At 47.4% G+C, this 18,072-nt stretch overlaps 1 protein-coding gene across 2 annotated transcripts in view; it reads right to left on the bottom strand.

The window, feature by feature from the left end:
* Positions 1-18,072, bottom strand: part of GALNT18 (polypeptide N-acetylgalactosaminyltransferase 18) — a 374,597-nt gene that overhangs the window by 230,477 nt on the left and 126,048 nt on the right. The window contains exon 1 of one of the 2 annotated variants that reach the window (XM_063946433.1): positions 11,152-11,329. The exons of the other annotated variant lie outside the window; for it this stretch is intronic. Within the exon in view, the coding sequence (XP_063802503.1) occupies positions 11,152-11,314 (163 nt within the window). The 5' untranslated portion in view covers positions 11,315-11,329. Of the gene's footprint in view, positions 1-11,151; positions 11,330-18,072 lie in introns of those variants that run through there. 2 annotated transcript variants of the gene reach the window in all.

Below are 18,072 nucleotides of genomic sequence, written 5' to 3'. Positions count from 1 at the left end.
CGGGACGTAGGGCACAGAGACAGAGATCCGGCCGGTTGTAGTACTGGACGTGGCTACACAGGTACACGGCGTGGATGCTGCAGGAAGCGGTCATACCGGGACGGGGGGCACAGAGACAGAGATCCGGCCGCCTGTAGTACTGGACGTGGCTACACAGGTACACGGCGTGGATGCTGCAGGAAGCGGTCATACCGGGACGGGGGGCACAGAGACAGAGATCCGGCAGCCTGTAGTACTGGACGTGGCTACATCCAGTACTACACTGGTATGCTAGGTATGGGTTGGGTATGCGTGCCCGGCGGTCTCAATACTGACAGCGGGATCCAGGCTGTTACGTGGCCAGCGGGGGGGGCGTTCCGGTCACATAACCGCCTCCCGCTAGCTATAACATAACCTAGGCCTGAATTGTATATGCCTTATCACCTACTGTAAATTGTTAAACCACCCTAAATACGTATGTGTCTCGATTATTTTCTATATTTTGTTAATTTATTAGAGATGACCTATCTTTCTGTTTTATGCTTCAGTCACCAGGTATAGATTCCTATTTATCAGTACTGAGAAATAAAAAAGCTTTTCTATCGCGCTTATTGCAGATAGATTGTATATGTTAGCGCAGGGAGGCGCGCGTTCCGACCGTTACTTAGGAGCTGCGACTCCGCGCCTCCCGCTGACCACTGCCCGGCGCCTAGCAACAGGCGGACGCTGGGCGCAAGGTCTCCTGGTCCCCGCCTGGCGCCTAGCAACAGGCGGACGCCAGGCGCTGAGAGCCGCCGGATCCCTGGCAACAGGGACGCCGAAAGCAGACGGCGTTCCCAGTTGCTGGGTAACTAAGTACTCAGCTGTTGTACGTGCAGCAGGGTAGGGGTTTGTGCGGTGATTGGTGCAGATCCATTTATATTCCCTTCCTGGTCACTCCCAAAATGCTGGTGATAGTTCCTGCTTCTGTGTGAACCTGTCAGCTCTTAGGAGATCCTGTCATTCTGTGTTGTGCTGTGACCTGGAGACCTTGCCTGATTGATGACCTGCCCATATCCAGCCAGCCTTGTGTTCAGGTTTTTGTGGAGTATCCACACAAACATTTCTTTCCTTGCATTTCTATTTATGACATCCCTGAGCATTGTTGCTCTCACTGTTTATTTGCTTATAACATGTTAGAGGATTGTTGCTTTCACTATCTGTATTTAATGTTGCAGGTTTTAGTTAGCCTTCCCCTTACTCACTCGCAGTCCCGGTTGGTGCCTTGTTACCTCGTAAGACCTGGGGGCATCGAAGTCTGGGTGGACCTAACTCGCCCATTCAAACGCGGCTGCTAAAGGAGAAGACTAATTCTGCAGGCACCAACCGACCACTAACGGAGTCAGGAGGAGAGCACGAATGGCTGTGGTCATCCATTCTAGCAGCAGCTTTACCCGTGAGTACTGAAACTTCCCGCTTGACGCGTACTCCCTGAGTTCCAGGTACTCAGTTCATACCAGTATACCTACCAAGATTTAATAAAGATATAAATCATTCATTTTCACAGTGTCCCTTTCTTTGTATAGGTTTATTTAAATTCATACTATTTAAGATTAGAACCATATTACATATCTGGAATGATTAATCTCCATTAGTTTGACATTAAATGCCGGTCTGAGGCCATCAATGCGTCTTTTACTTACAAGGTTATGTCACCAATCCAATTCCCAAGCAATAAACACGGCTTCTATAGAATATCGTTAATTATTTCATCTTGAAAGTGACACTTCGATATTATTTGTTCCAATAAAACGTCTCGGGCTGACGATTGCAACTAGAACGAAGCATCCGTTCAGAGTAATAATACGTGGGACGGGATCTCTCTGGTGTGCGCACAGCCTCGTTGTACCGCCAATCAATAAAGCAATATCGCACACGTAAGAAAGATAATTAATATTCCACAGAAAAGTGTTCCAGAGAATATCTCGCTAATGGATCTGCAATATCGGCCCGCGCTGTGATGTTTACCACACAGACGGCATGCTGTAAATAATTGAATATAGCTGGCAGGAAGAGAGGATGCTATTCAGATATACAGGCAAAACGCTGAAGCCATCAATACATTTACCTGAAGCCGAGATCGGAGCTACAAAAAAATGCAATTATAACGGAGCAGTCAGCTCTTGTGCTAATTAGTGATTCCAACACGATCAGAGCGTGAGTGCACGTATTCCCACTACATAAATTCATAAGAGCTTGGAATAATAATGGGATGTGTTTGGCTGTAAACATGTTTGACTGTAAAACACACTGACAAAGTATAGAAAACCTTTAGCAGAACACAAATGCCATCCACTAGGGGTGCAAATAATGCAGGATATTAGAATCATGCCGCCGGTAAGTATGGCGGTGGGAAATAGGGTTAGGACCCTGGGGAGGGTGGGTTAGGCATGATAGGGGGGTTAGGAATAGGCAATAGGGGGGTATTTAGCTGTTACCGGGCCGCCCCTCCCCCGCCCGAAATTTAGCAGTAGCCGCCACCACCCGAAATTTAGCCCTATCCGCGCAACCAAGGGAGGGTTAGGGTCGTTACCCCTACAAAACAGACGGCATTTTAATATTGCCGGGCAGGCATCTTGAACACCAGCAACACGTATCACACCAAGGTACAGATGTAGAACACAGTTAAACTCTAAATATTCTTTATACTGTAGGACGTCTGATACTTGACTTTGCCTGAAAATGGCTGTTGAAAACTAAGAAAATCACTGCTGACATTTGGAGCTTCCAGCCTAAATGCACTGTCACTAAAGACACACATACATACACACATACACACACACACACACACACACACACACACGCACACTGGGGCCAATTTCATGAAGTCAATTCACCAACAGTACCTTCTCAGATTTCAACAGGCTATTTCAGGCAAAAACATTTCTTTCAAGTATCAAGATATGTTAGGAATCGTAAAAATTATTTTAATACTGGAAAATTCTTTTTGACAAATGTTACATTTTAAATTTAGAACGCACAGATTAACAGTAGCTAAACTTATTAATACACATCAACTCAGAAGCGGTATCTGTGAGCAGATTTCCTCGTGCGGGGCCGCAATAGCATAAGTTCCCCTGCTAGAATTCATTCCAGCCCATCTGACTCACAGCAATATGTTTGCAGCCTATTTCTGTCTCAATGTTCAGTAAATGAGCAAAAGGAATTATTTGATATTTTGATGTTCTACAGCAGAGATTACTCAAAGATTAATTAATTTTAACTGCATTGGTAAATTGCGCAAGTAACGGTCCGTGTTGTCCAACGGATATTATTATTATTCATGAGCACAGTTTTGGTGAATTATAGTAGCAATAACTGGATGTGAAAGCTTAAATCTCTTTGCTATAACAAGAACTGAAACAAATAATAGCCCACGAGGAGTGGCGACCGCGAAAGGTCAGTGGAATGGAAAATGACGAGTTCTATTCTATACGTCCCTGAAGGAAACGCAAGAGATTTGTATTCCTCTGTTCTGTATCAATCACCTCTATTCAGCATCATTTCCTAAACACGCAGACGGCTCCTGCAAGATATTTACAGCGCCGAGCGTTATTCCCGAGACATGGTCACAGCAGCAATATACAGTATTAGGGGATCTGTAAACAATACCTATAGTTTACGTGAAAGCACCATTATTGCACTGAAAATACCTTTACATACAGTAGAGGATTAATGGGCTAATTATTATCCCTTCATTTCTATAAAAATAGGTGAAAAGATGTATTACTGTCACGTCCAGTGGTCAGGTTATGTTGGGGGTGTAGTGTCCTATGTCTGTATAGGGTGTAATAGATGTATTATGGTCATGGCCAGTGGTCAGGTCATGTTGGGGTATGTGGTGTCCTATGTCTGTATAGGGTGTAATAGATGTATTATGGTCATGGCCAGTGGTCAGGTCATGTTGGGAGTGTAGGGTCCTATGTCTGTATAGGGTGTAATAGATGTATTATGGTCATATCCAGTGGTCAGGTCATGTTGGGGGTGTAGTGTCCTATGTCTGTATAGGGTGTAATAGATGTATTATGGTCATGGCCAGTGGTCAGGTCATGTTGGGGGTGTAGTGTCCTATGTCTGTATAGGGTGTAATAGATGTATTATGGTCATGGCCAGTGGTCAGGTCATGTTGGGGGTGTAGTGTCCTATGTCTGTATAGAGTGTAATAGATGTATTATGGTCATGGCCAGTGGTCAGGTCATGTTGGGAGTGTAGGGTCCTATGTCTGTATAGGGTGTAATAGATGTATTATGGTCATGGCCAGTGGTCAGGTCATGTTGGGGGTATAGTGTCCTATGTCTGTATAGGGTGTAATAGATGTATTATGGTCACAGCAGTGGTCAGGTCATGTTGGGGTGTAGTGCCCTATGTCTGTATAGGGTGTAATAGTTGCATTATAGTCATGGCCAGTGGTCAGGTCATGTTGGGGTGTAGTGTCCTATGTCTGTATAGGGTGTAATAGATGTATTATGGTAATGGCCAGTGGTCAGGTCATGTTGGGGTGTAGTGTCCTATGTCTGTATAGGGTGTAATAGATGTATGTCCAGAGGTCAGGTCATGTTGGGGGTGTAGTGTCCTGTCTGTATAGGGTGTAATAGATGTATTATGGTCATGTACAGTGGTCAGGTCATGTTGGGGGTGTAGTGTTCTATGTCTGTATAGGGTGTAATAGATGTATTATGGTCATGTCCAGTGGTCAGGTCATGTTGGGGGTTCAGTGTTCTGTGTCTGTATAGGGTGTAATAGATGTATTATGGTCATGTCCAGTGGTCAGGTCATGTTGGGGGTGTAGTGTCCTATGTCTGTATAGGGTGTAATAGTTGCATTATAGTCATGGCCAGTGGTCAGGTCATGTTGGGGTGTAGTGTCCTATGTCTGTATAGGGTGTAATAGATGTATTATGGTCATGTCCAGTGGTCAGGTCATGTTGGGGGTATAGTGTCCTATGTCTGTATAGGGTGTAATAGATGTATTATGGTCACAGCAGTGGTCAGGTCATGTTGGGGTGTAGTGCCCTATGTCTGTATAGGGTGTAATAGTTGCATTATAGTCATGGCCAGTGGTCAGTTCATGTTGGGGTGTAGTGTCCTATGTCTGTATAGGGTGTAATAGATGTATTATGGTAATGGCCAGTGGTCAGGTCATGTTGGGGTGTAGTGTCCTATGTCTGTATAGGGTGTAATAGATGTATGTCCAGAGGTCAGGTCATGTTGGGGGTGTAGTGTCCTGTCTGTATAGGGTGTAATAGATGTATTATGGTCATGTACAGTGGTCAGGTCATGTTGGGGGTGTAGTGTTCTATGTCTGTATAGGGTGTAATAGATGTATTATGGTCATGTCCAGTGGTCAGGTCATGTTGGGGGTTCAGTGTTCTGTGTCTGTATAGGGTGTAATAGATGTATTATGGTCATGTCCAGTGGTCAGGTCATGTTGGGGGTGTAGTGTCCTATGTCTGTATAGGGTGTAATAGATGTTTTATAGCTATGGTCAGCGGTCAGGTCATGTTGGGGGTGTAGGGTCCTATATCTGTATAGGGTGTAATAACGAGTTTTATGGTAAGAACTTACCCTTGTTAAAACTCTTTCTGCGAGGTACACTGGGCTCCACAAGTCTGGACAATGGGGTGTAGAGTAGGATCTTGATCCGAGGCACCAACAGGCTCAAAGCTTTGACTGTTCCCAGAATGCACAGCGCTGCCTCCTATATCACCCCGCCTCCGTGCACAGGAGCTCAGTTTAGTTAACCAGCCCAATGCAGTAGCAGGAAAAGAGACGACAACGGTTAGTAGCCACGTACACCACACTCTCACGACAAGAGAAGTGTCAGCGGCTAATGCCATATCAACCCAAAGAAGCTAAGTGCGTCAGGGTGGGCGCCTTGTGGAGCCCAGTGTACCTCGCAGAAAGAGTTTTAACAAGGGTAAGTCCTTACCATAAAACTCATTTTCTGCTGCGGGGTACACTGGGCTCCACAAGTCTGGACAATGGGGATGTCCTAAAGCAGTTCCTTATGGGAGGGGACGCACTGTAGCGGGCACAAGAACCCGGCGTCCAAAGGAAGTATCCTGGGAAGCGGCAGTATCGAAGGCAAAGAACCTTATGAACGCGTTCCCGGAGGACCACGTAGCCGCCTTGCACAATTGATCAAGGGTCGCACCACGTTGGGCCGCCCAAGAAGGTCCAACAGACCGAGTAAAATGGGCCGTAATGTGAACAGGAGCTGACAGACCAGCCTTCACATAAGCATGCGCAATCACCATTCTAATCCACCTGGCCAGGGTCTGCTTGTGAGCAGGCCTGCCACGTTTGTGAAATCCAAACAAAACAAAGAGAGAATCAGACTTTCGATTAGAAGCAGTTCTCTTCACATAGATACGGAGAGCCCGTATCACATCCAAAGACTGCTCTTTGGGAGACAAATCAGGAGAGACATAAGCTGGAACCACAATCTCCTGATTAAGGAAGAACGAAGAAACCACCTTAAGTAAATATCCGCCCGGTCACGGTGAAAAATAAGATATGGGGAACTACAAGACAAGGCACCCAAATCCGACACTCTTCTAGCAGAGGCAATAGCCAGCAAGAACACCACCTTAAGGGAAAGCCATTTAAGGTCAACTGAACCAAGAGGTTCAAATGGAGGCTCCTGCAACGCCTCCAAAACCACCGACAAGTCCCAAGGAGCCACAGGCAGGACATAGGGAGGTTGGATACGCAACACACCCTGAGTGAAAGTATGAACATCAGGTAAAGTTGCAATTTTTCTCTGAAACCACACCGACAAGGCAGAAATATGAACCTTGAGGGAGGCCAGACGCAGGCCTAAATCTAGGACCTGCTGTAGAAAAGCCAAAAGTTTGGCTGTACTAAACTTGGAAGCGTCATAATGGTTAGATGAGCACCAAACAAAGTAGGAATGCCAGACCCGATGGTAAATCCGAGCAGAGGCCGGTTTCCGGGCCCGCAACATAGTTTTAATGACCTCTTCAGAAAAACCTTTAGCTCTTAAGACGGAAGCTTCAAGAGCCACGCCGTCAAAGACAGCTGGGCTAGGTCCTGGTAGACACAGGGGCCCTGAACGAGGATGTCTGGGCCTTGTGGAAGTAGAAGTGGACGCTCTGACGATAGGCCTTGCAGGTCTGAGAACCAGTGCCGTCTGGGACACGCCGGAACTATGAGAAGCAGATTTCTTTTTTCTTGCTTGAACTTCCGAATTACCCTGGGCAGGAGTGACACCGGAGGGAACACGTACGGCAGCCAAAACCTCCACGGCACTGCCAGCGCATCCACGAATACTGCTTGAGGATCCCTTGTCCTTGCTCCGAAGACCGGAACCTTGTGATTGTGTCGAGACGCCATCAGATCCACATCTGGAAGACCCCACCTTTCCACGAGGAGTTGAAACACTTCTGGATGAAGGCCCCACTCGCTGGCATGCACGTCCTGACGACTGAGAAAGTCCGCTTCCCAATTCAGGACTCCCGGAATGAATATTGCCAATATTGCCGGTAGATGGCGTTCTGCCCAACGTAGAATCCGTGAGGCTTCCTTCATTGCCAAACGGCTTTGAGTGCCGCCTTGATGATTTATGTTAGCCACAGTGGTGGCGTTGTCGGACTGTACTTGAACAGGACGGTTCTGAATCAAATGCTGGGCTAGGTTCAACGCATTGAAGACCGCACGCAATTCCAGAATGTTGATCGAGAGGAGAGATTCCTCCTTGGTCCACCAACCCTGCAAGGAGTGCTGCTCCAGCACAGCGCCCCAAACTCTTAGACTGGCATCTGTCGTCAACAGGACCCAGTTGGATATCCAGAAAGGACGGCCTCTGCACAATTGTCGGTCCTGGAGCCACCAGAGCAGCGACAGACGGACCTCCGGAGTCAAAGAGATCATTTGAGACCTGATCCGGTGAGGCAGGCTGTCCCACTTGGCTAGAATCAGCTTCTGGAGGGGGCGAGAATGGAATTGAGCATACTCCACCATGTCGAATGCTGATACCATGATGCCCAGCACCTGCATTGCCGAATGTATCGACACTTGCGGACGAGAAAGGAAGCAACGAATCCTGTCCTGAAGTTTCAGGACTTTCTCCTGAGACAAGAACAACCTCTGGTTGTGAGTGTCCAACAGCGCTCCCAGATGCACCATGCTCTGAGCAGGGACCAGGGAGGATTTCTTCCAGTTGATGAGCCACCCGTGGGCTTGTAGAAACCGGACAGTCATATCCAGATGACGCAGGAGAAGATCTGGGGAATTTGCCAGGATTAACAAGTCGTCCAGATACGGCAGTATCCTGACCCCTTGACGGCGGAGTACCACCGTCATCACCGACATACCTTTGGTGAAGACTCGCGGAGCCGTTGTTAAACCAAAAGGTAACGCCCGAAACTGGTAATGGAGGTTGCCAATAGCGAACCTCAGGTATTGTTGATGTGACACTGATATAGGAATATGCAGGGAGACCATGTAGTCCCCAGGTTCCAAGGCCAAAACTATAGAGCGAAGGGTTTCCATACGGAACTTGGAAACCTTCACAAACTTGTTTAGTGCCTTGAGGTTGAGAATGGGCCGGGAGGACCCATTCGGTTTCGGGACTAGAAACAGCGGAGAATAGTACCCCCGGCCCCTCTGAGCAAGAGGCACCTGTACTACGACTCCTGTATCCAGGAGGGTCTGTACCACCGAATGCAGAGTGTTTGCCTTTGTCTGGGCCGACGGGACGTCTGTCTGGCAAAATCGATGAGGGGGTTGGTTTTTGAAGGCTATGGCGTAACCTTGAGTGACGACTTCCCGTACCCAGGCATCTGAAGTGGTCTTCAACCATTCCTGGGTATACCCTAGAAGCAGGCCCCCCACCCTGGGATCCCCCAGGTGGAGGCCCGCCCCATCATGCAGCAGGCTTATCGGTCTTGGCTGCTGGCTGACGGGCAGCCCAGGCTCTTTTGGGCTTCGGCTTACCAGGTTTGGAAGTGCGGGCCTGCTTATGGTACGCCTGACCTTTTGCTTTACCTGAAGGACAAAAGGGGCGAAAGGACGTGCCTTTGGCCTTCGACACAGAAGGAGCTGTATTAGGCAGACAGGCAGTTCTGGCAGTAGCCAAGTCAGCCACTATCTTATTTAAGTCCTCCCCAAACAGAATATCCCCCTTGAAAGGGAGTACCTCCAGGGTTTTTCTAGAGTCCAGATCCACAGACCAGGATCTCAGCCACAATATCCTGCGAGCCAGGACTGACATAGTAGAGGTCTTGGCTGCTAGGATACCAGCATCAGAAGCCGCCTCTTTAATATAGCGAGAAGCTGTGACAATATATGACAAGCATTGTCTAGCATGGTCAGAGGAGATATCAGCTTCTAACTCCAAGGCCCATACTTCAATAGCCTCTGCCGCCCATGTAGCTGCAATAGTGGGCCTTTGTGCAGCACCCGTGAGGGTGTAAATCGCTTTTAGACAACCCTCGACACGTTTATCCGTAGGCTCTTTTAGAGATGTGACGGTAGTGACAGGTAGAGCTGAGGAAACCACCATCCTAGCCACATGCGAGTCTACTGGAGGAGGCGTTTCCCAATTCTTAGATAGCTCTGGCGCGAGGGGATAGCGAGCGAGGATCTTCTTCTTCCAGGGTTCCTGACGTATAACCACTAGGTGGTCAGAGTGAGGTAAAACTTGTTTAATCACCTTCTGATGCTTGAACCTATCTGGTTTCTTAGGAGGAATCTGCAGAATTAACTTAATAGCCTCCAAAAGATCAGGAACATCCACATGTGAACCACCCTCCCCATCAGCCGTATCTGAGTCAGAACCTGTGAGGTCAGTGTATGTGCTGTCTTCATCAGACGAGGTGTCAGTGACAGCAGTGGATTGTGAGGAGACGAGCGCTCTCTTAGAGGACCTCTTGGACTTAGGCGAGCGATGGTCAGACTTTTTAGTAGTCAGGGACTGGTTCAACTTCTTTAATTGAGCAGATAAATCGTCCGCCCACGGCGGGTTAGCTGCAGGGACCACATACGGTTGTACCGGCATTGGGGGTCTCATAGGGGGTGTTAGTTTATGAACTAGCGTATGCAGAAGCGTGGAAAAAGCGGCCCACGGAGGGTCAGTATTTGCCTCCGTTGCCACAGTCCCACTGGGGGGCAAGGAGCCCCCAGAACTAGAGCCCACAGCTGCTATATTCTCCCCATATGTGCCTGTGGCTTCAGCAACACCAGCAGTGTGTTCCGCCCCAGAACCGTTACCCTCAGAAGCAGACATGATATAACTTGCAGTATGAGGTAACACAGTACAATTATTAGCAGCACTATATCCCTAAACCCAAACCCCTGCGCAGTGTAGTCAGCACCAGCAGAGATAAAGGAGATATATGGTGACTAAATCACAGAGAAAAATACGTAATACAGTATATCTTTGTAAAAATCCTATATTAAATAACACCTGACGCACCAAGCCCCCTCAGGTTATAGAATATAGGGATAGCAAGTTGAGTGAAAGACACGAGATGGACACCACTCAGCTATCAAATGCACACACAAATAGTCACAGTTTGTACAATGCAGAGGTTATTACTGACAATAATACTGCACTGGACTAGCTTACACAGCTATATAACAATAGATATAACAGTACACAGTAAGAACTGGATGTATATCACAGGGTAATTGTACTATAAACCCCTGACTAAATGCACTCTTTCTTACTAACACTGACTAAAAAGGCAGGTAGAATACTTAAGTGTCATGTAAAGTCACAGCACTGACAACCAGGCGGCTTTACACAGGAGGATTTGCCCAAGCAGTCCCAGGAACAGTGAGCCGAGGGATAATGGCGCCCAGACACTGACAGGGAGTGAGGGAGAGACAGATATGCAGCTCCAGGGCGGGAGCATTTGCAGAAAATGGCGCCCTGGGGCTGGGGGAGGGGCTTCAGGTTCAAGCTCTATCCCCCTGCTGGCAAAACCACCGGGTACTGCGGGCTCTAATAAAACAGTTTATAGAGAAAACCTGACCTGTCCCATGCCCTGATGATCTAGTGGGATCGCCTGTACTGCCACAGTGTCCACGGCCAGCGCGTGCGACCCGCCTCCCACTGACCGCGCCGGATCGCGATAAAGACCGGGTCCTGCAAGCGGGACCCACTTACCACCTCCCGAAGCATGGCCACGCGATCCTGGAGAGCCCCAGCCGTGTGTGTCTAACATGAAGAAAACCGGAGCCTCCGCTGTAGGTACCCAGCAACCAGGGCTCGGGAGTGTACAGCGCCGCTGGGGAGAGCCGGAGCGGCAACAGTGAATGTCACAAGACATTTACCACCGCTGCTGCCCTTGAAGTCTTCACTTTTTACCTCATAAAAAGCTTTTCTCAGGGCTGCTTGGAGCAGCCCCTCTGTTAAGTGCCTGCTTACTGCAGCACCAACTGACAAACTGAGCTTCTGTGCTGGGAGGCGGGGTGATATAGGAGGCAGCGCTGTGCATTCTGGGTGACTCGGATCAAGATCCTACTCTACACCCCATTGTCCAGACATGTGGAGCCCAGTGTACCCCGCAGCAGAAAGATGTACTATAGGCATGGTCAGTGGTCAGGTCATGTTGGGGGTGTAGTGTCCTATGTCTGTATAGGGTGTAATAGATGTATTATGGTCATAGCCAGTGGTCAGGTCATGTTGGGGGTGTAGTGTCCTATGTCTGTATAGGATGTAATAGATGTATTATGGCCAGTGGTCAGGTCATGTTGGGGTGTAGTGTCCTATGTCTGTATAGAGTGTAATAGATGTATTATGGTCATGGCCAGTGGTCAGGTCATGATGGGGGTGTAGGGTCCTATGTCTGTATAGGGTGTAATAGATGTATTATGGTCATATCCAGTGGTCAGGTCATGTTGGGGGTGTAGTGTCCTATGTCTGTATAGGGTGTAATAGATGTATTATGGTCATGTCCAGTGGTCAGGTCATGTTGGGGGTGTAGTGTCCTATGTCTGTATAGGGTGTAATAGATGTATTATGGTCATAGCCAGTGGTCAGGTCATGTTGGGATGTAGTGTCCTATGTCTGTAAAGAGTGTAATAGATGTATTATGGTCATGGTCAGTGGTCAGGTCATGTTGGTGGTGTAGTGTCCTATGTCTGTATAGGGTGTAATAGATGTATTATGGTCATGTCCAGTCGTCAGGTCATGTTGGGGTGTAGTGTTCTATGTCTGTATAGGGTGTAATAGATGTATTATGGTCATGTACAGTGGTCAGGTCATGTTGGGTTGTAGTGTCCTATGTCTGTATAGGGTGTAATAGATGTATTATGGTCAGGTCATGTTGGGGTGTAGTGTCCTATGTCTGTATGGGATGTAATAGATGTATTATGGTCATGGCCAGTGGTCAGGTCATGTTGGGGGTGTAGGGTCCTATGTCTGTATAGGGTATAATAGATGTATTATGGTCATGTCCAGTGGTCAGGTCATGTTGGGGGTGTAGTGTCCTATGACTGTATAGGGTGTAATACATGTATTATGGTCATGGCCAGTGGTCAGGTCATGTTGGGGGTGTAGGGTCCTATGTCTGTATAGGGTATAATAGATGTATTATGGTCATGTCCAGTGGTCAGGTCATGTTGGGGTGTAGTGTCCTATGACTGTATAGGGTGTAATACATGTATTATGGTCATGGCCAGTGGTCAGGTCATGTTGGGGGTGTAGTGTCCTATGTCTGTACAGGGTGTAATAGAATTGCATTATGATTATACAGAGCTGTATTCTGTTGGTGCCACCTACAGCTGTAAGTGTACTGGGTGATACAACCATTCAGCGAGTCTCTGTGACAGGAACACTGCGGGTTACCATGAGGAATAAATGATTCTTTCTGTTTAGTAAATCATCCGCTCAGTATATGTAAAGGCCTGAATGGAAGCATTTAGAAGCGCCGGCATGCTGCTGCTTAGACAGACGTGTTAATGGCGGAGCCCTTTGATCAATGTACCGACCTAGACAACTTTGCGATTGACGTTTTGCTTTCCCAGTCGCATTAAAGTCATTCTTATTATTATTTCTTCAAAGACAAATATTTGAGAAGAAAGTATATAGTGTTCCTATCCACAAAGGAGACGGGAGATCAAAGCACATTTACAGACCGCTGAGATAGTTGAAGGGAATCTATAGCTCATATAAAAGGAGCCACCAGAGACCGCACTCACAGGCACTCTAATAATGTCTCACAATTCTCCCCTCTTGTTAATGAAACATTTACTCAGAAATCTGCGGAATTGCCCTGTTCCGCACCAGGGGAAGAGGCAGTAACGGGACATGGAACGGCAAAGATCCAGGATAGTCAATTTATTCCTGTAAACCCCAAGAATGTGGTTTCATTAATCTCTCTTTCTTTACCAAAAGGTTATTTATTTACTGGTAAGATGAAAAGAACATGTAACAAAATGTAACATCCTAAAGGTTGGTACAGACCAGGCGATGTGCTCTATGAGTGACGTCGCCTAGTGTGCCAGGGCAGTCGGCAGCAGGGCATACACACTGAGCGATATGACGACCATATATGATAGGACGACCATCAGTGACGTCACGCAGCGGCCGGCCCGTGCATGCAACTTTCGGACAATAGCTCAAATTGAGCTGTGTGCGCTGCGGACAGCGAGGATCGTTAATGACCTGCGGGGCCGCGCAGCGCTCATGGGTGGTGGCATATACACTTAACGAGAAAGTAAACGACGACGCTCAGGACGGGTGAAAATGAGCGAAGTCGGTTACTTTTTTGGCAAGTGTGTACGCACCTTAACAGCAAGAGAAGGAGCCAGACGGCAGGAACTGGATTGGGAATGTCTGCAAGCAGTGACAGAGGGGCAGATGTATTAAGCCTGGAGAAGTGATAAAGAAGAGATAAGTGGAAGGTGAGAACGAACCAGCCAATCATTATGGGTTTTCAAAATGACAGTTAGGAGCTGATTGACTGGTGCGTTATCACCTTCCACTTATCACTTCTCCAGGCTTAATACATCTGCCCCATAGAACCTGGGAGAATTCCTGTCCCTACCCGTTTAGACCCAGATCATTGGCTCTTCCCTAGAACCCTTGGTCCATTAGGGGATACAGCAAGAGGCTGATCTTAGGGGTAAATACACTAAGACAGCAGACCTTGCTTTTACCATTATTGATGCTTTAAATATGGAGATGAAATACTCAGATAAGTGGCGGTTTGCCAACTCTACCACTTAGTAAATGTACCCCTAATACTGAGCCCGGTCACTCTACAGGGAGAAGCACAATTTGGTCCCAGTCTCCTAATAACAGAACAGTCCCGCCCCACTTACATTACACTAGCCACTTGCTGACTGTTAGATTTTATGGATGCTTTAATAAAACTAACAACTGGTTTCACTGGTAACAAGATGCATGAAATCAATCAGCTCCCGCTAATATTTAATGATGCACTTAGCTGCACCTGTTTCTACATCACAAAATGCCTCTGATGCTATTCTGCTATTCTATCTAAACAGTAAGGACCTTATTCAGCTTCAGTTGCAGCTTTGCTAATTTACCAAAACTGCAACTGCATACGATCGCATGCTGGAGGCTGGCCAGCATGGTAATCGTCGGCCAGCGATGCGATCGCAAATCAATTCGAGTCTGAAATTAGGGTTGACCACAACCATTTTCTATTCGTAGCACCCACGTGTGACATTATTTATTCTGCAGCAAGGCAACGACCCAAAACATACAGCCAATGGGCCTAATTCAGATCTGTTCGCTCGCTAGGGTTTTTTTTGCATTGCTGTGATCAGATGGTCGCCACCTACAGGGGGAGTGTATTTTAGCTGTGCAAGTGTGCGAACGCATGTGTAGCAGAGCTGTACAAACAGATCTTGTGTAGTCTCTGAGTAGCCCAGGACTTACTCAGCCGCTGCGAACACTTCAGCCTGTTCGGGCCCGGAATTGACATCAGGAACCCTCTCTGCAAACGCTTGGACATGCCTGCGTTTTTCAAACCACTCCCAGAAAACGGTCAGATACCACCCGCAAACGCCCTTTTCCTGTCAATCTCCTGGCGTTCGCCCGTGCAAATGGATTCTTTGCACAAACCCATCCGTCGATCCGCTTTGTACCTGTGCAACGCGCCTGTGCATTGCGGTCTATACGCATGCGCAGTTCTGACCTGATAGCAGCAATGCAAAAAACTCTAGCGAGCGATCAGGTCTGATTTACCCCCATTGTCATTAAGAACTACTGTATCTTCAGCGTAAAGAAGAACAAGGAGTCCTGGAAGTGATTATATGACCCGCACGGAGCCCTGATCTCAATATCATCGAGTCTGTCTGGGATTACATGAAGAGACAGAAGGATCTGCGCAAACTACATCCACAGAAGACCTGCGGTTAGTTCTCCAAGACGTTTGGAACAACCTCCCTGCCGAGTTTCTTCAAAAACTGTGTGCAAGTGTACCTAGAAGAATTGATGCTGGTTTGAAGGCAAACGGTGGTCACACCTAATATTGATTTGATTTCGATTTCTCTTCTGTTCATTCACTTTGCATTTCGTCAATTGATAAAAATAAACTATTAACTCTATTTGTGAAAGCGTTCTTAAGGGCCCCATACACTAAGACGACATGACGTTCCGTCATGTCGTCTAGGATTTCCCTTCAATCTCCCGCCATCCTCCCGGGTGGCAGGATAGTAAAAGATACGATGTGTCTTTTACTATCCCATCCATTCCTGCGGGATCCGACACATCACGAGTGCAGCACTCGTGATATGTCGGCTCTAGGGTGATCCGATCCGATGCTCATAGGAACGTGCATCGGATCGGCTGTAAAGTACAACGAAAATGCCCGATTTCACCCAATAAATCGGCCCGAATGCTCGAATTGGGGTGAAATCGGGTATTATCGTTCTAGTGTATCGGGCCCTTTACTTTGCAGCATTTGTTACCACACTTGCCTAAAACTTTTGCACAGTACTGTGTAAAATATAGATGTGTGCGTGCGTGCGTGCGTGCGTGTGATGTGATGCAGGGCTGCTGTTCACTTGCCTTTGGGGGAACATTTTATAGAGGCAAAGACCACTGTTGATGTTTTGTAAAAAGCTGTAATTATGAAGCACGATCCCAGGCATGGAGTTCTGCCACCGCTGCCGGCATCAGAGGGGGTAAGCGAGGGCAGGGGTGACCCCTGGAATACAGCACCTGCAGGGTAAGTCAGTAATTCGGTTAGTGAGGGACGCGTCTGAACAAGAGATCTGCCCTGCAGACAGTAATGAGAGAGACGATCCGACATCCATCCCTGTTCTATGAATATAGGGACAATTCTGTGACCTCTGAAGTGAAATGAGGCCCGAGGCACCATCCAGAAACGCACAGGTTCAATAGGGCACCGTCATCCTTATTCATTGCACTTTACATCCACAATAAAACACTTGTTCAAACATGACTGCTCCATTCATTCCCAATGCAAACTTTACACAGCGATCTCAGAGCCGCAGCTCACAGCCGCTACCTAGCGATCTGTCTGTAACGTCTTCCCGTCGCAGAATGCTGGCGGTATTATAGGTCACAGATAATAATAATATGACGGGATGAGGTGGGGGTGCTGCAGCTACGTCACTGCTATTACTACTAATCCGATCCCATATTCTGTATTATTCTTATACAATTACTATTTTTTCTGACAACTTAAACAAAGAAACAAAAAAGCAGAATTTACGATTCTTGTGTTTTATTTTTATCGCTGTGGCAACAAATGTTTCTAGATCGCCTGTGTGGCGGCAATTAGTGCGACGAGGCGCCCGTCCCCAGATTCATATATCAGCATTTGGCGACCCCTTTCGTTTCCACCTATTAGGGATATTTCTGACTTGGTCTGATGACGTTATAGGTGGAATAAAAATGAAAGGAGATTGGTGGGAGCACTCCTCACCGCGATGTTCCGCTGCGCACATTACCATGTATTATGGCGGCAATGATTTGGATATGCTGCACAGGAGTGAGGCCATGCGCATAAAAACACAGTATTTATCCATCAAGTGCATTTTCAGATGTATCCGCAGAACGGTTTCCAAAAGTAGATTCAAAGACATCCACACAGAAATGCGTGAGCATACGCATACGCACTTGTGTGCACATGGGGGCACAGCATACAATATGGAGACACACCTGTAATGCGAGTGATAGTACTGAGCCGCACACCTGTAATGTGAGTGTGTGATACCAGTGTGCAGGACTGAGACGCACCCCTGTAACGTGAGTGATACCAGTGTACAGTACTGAGCTGCACACCTGTAACCTGAGTGACAGAACTGTACTGTAATGAGACGCACACCTGTAACATGAGTGACAGAAGTGTACAGTACTGATACACACAGATGTAACCTGAGTGGTAGAAGTGTACATTACTGAGCCGCACACCTGTAACGTGAGTGACAGAAGTGTACAGTACTGATACACACAGCTGTAACCTGAGTGGTAGAAGTGTACATTACTGAGCCGCACACCTGTAACGTGAGTGACAGAAGTGTACAGTACTGATACGCACAGCTGTAACGTGAGTGATAGAAGTGTACAGTACTGAGCTGCACACCTGTAACCTGAGTGACAGAACTGTACTGTAATGAGACGCACACCTGTAACATGAGTGACAGAAGTGTACAGTACTGATACGCACAGCTGTAACCTGAGTGGTTGAAGTGTACATTACTGAGCCGCACACCTGTAACGTGAGTGACAGAAGTGTACAGTACTGAGCCGCACACCTGTAACGTGAGTGACAGAAGTGTACAGTACTGAGCCGCACACCTGTAACATGAGTGACAGAAGTGTACAGTGCTCAGCCGCACACCTGTAACGTGAGTGACAGAAGTGCGCAGTACTGAGCCGCATACCTGTAACGTGAGTGACAGAAGTGTACAGTACTGAGCCGCACACCTGTAACGTGAGTGACAGAAGTGTACAGTACTGAGCCGCACACCTGTAACGTGAGTGACAGAAGTGTACAGTACTGAGCCGCACACCTGTAACGTGAGTGACAGAAGTGTACAGTACTGAGCAGTACACCTGTAACGTGAGTGACAGAAGTGTACA

This window comes from Pseudophryne corroboree, chromosome 11, assembly GCF_028390025.1.
Source record: "Pseudophryne corroboree isolate aPseCor3 chromosome 11, aPseCor3.hap2, whole genome shotgun sequence".
Classification (NCBI taxonomy): domain Eukaryota; kingdom Metazoa; phylum Chordata; class Amphibia; order Anura; family Myobatrachidae; genus Pseudophryne; species Pseudophryne corroboree.
This window is presented reverse-complemented; position numbering and strand designations above follow the sequence as displayed.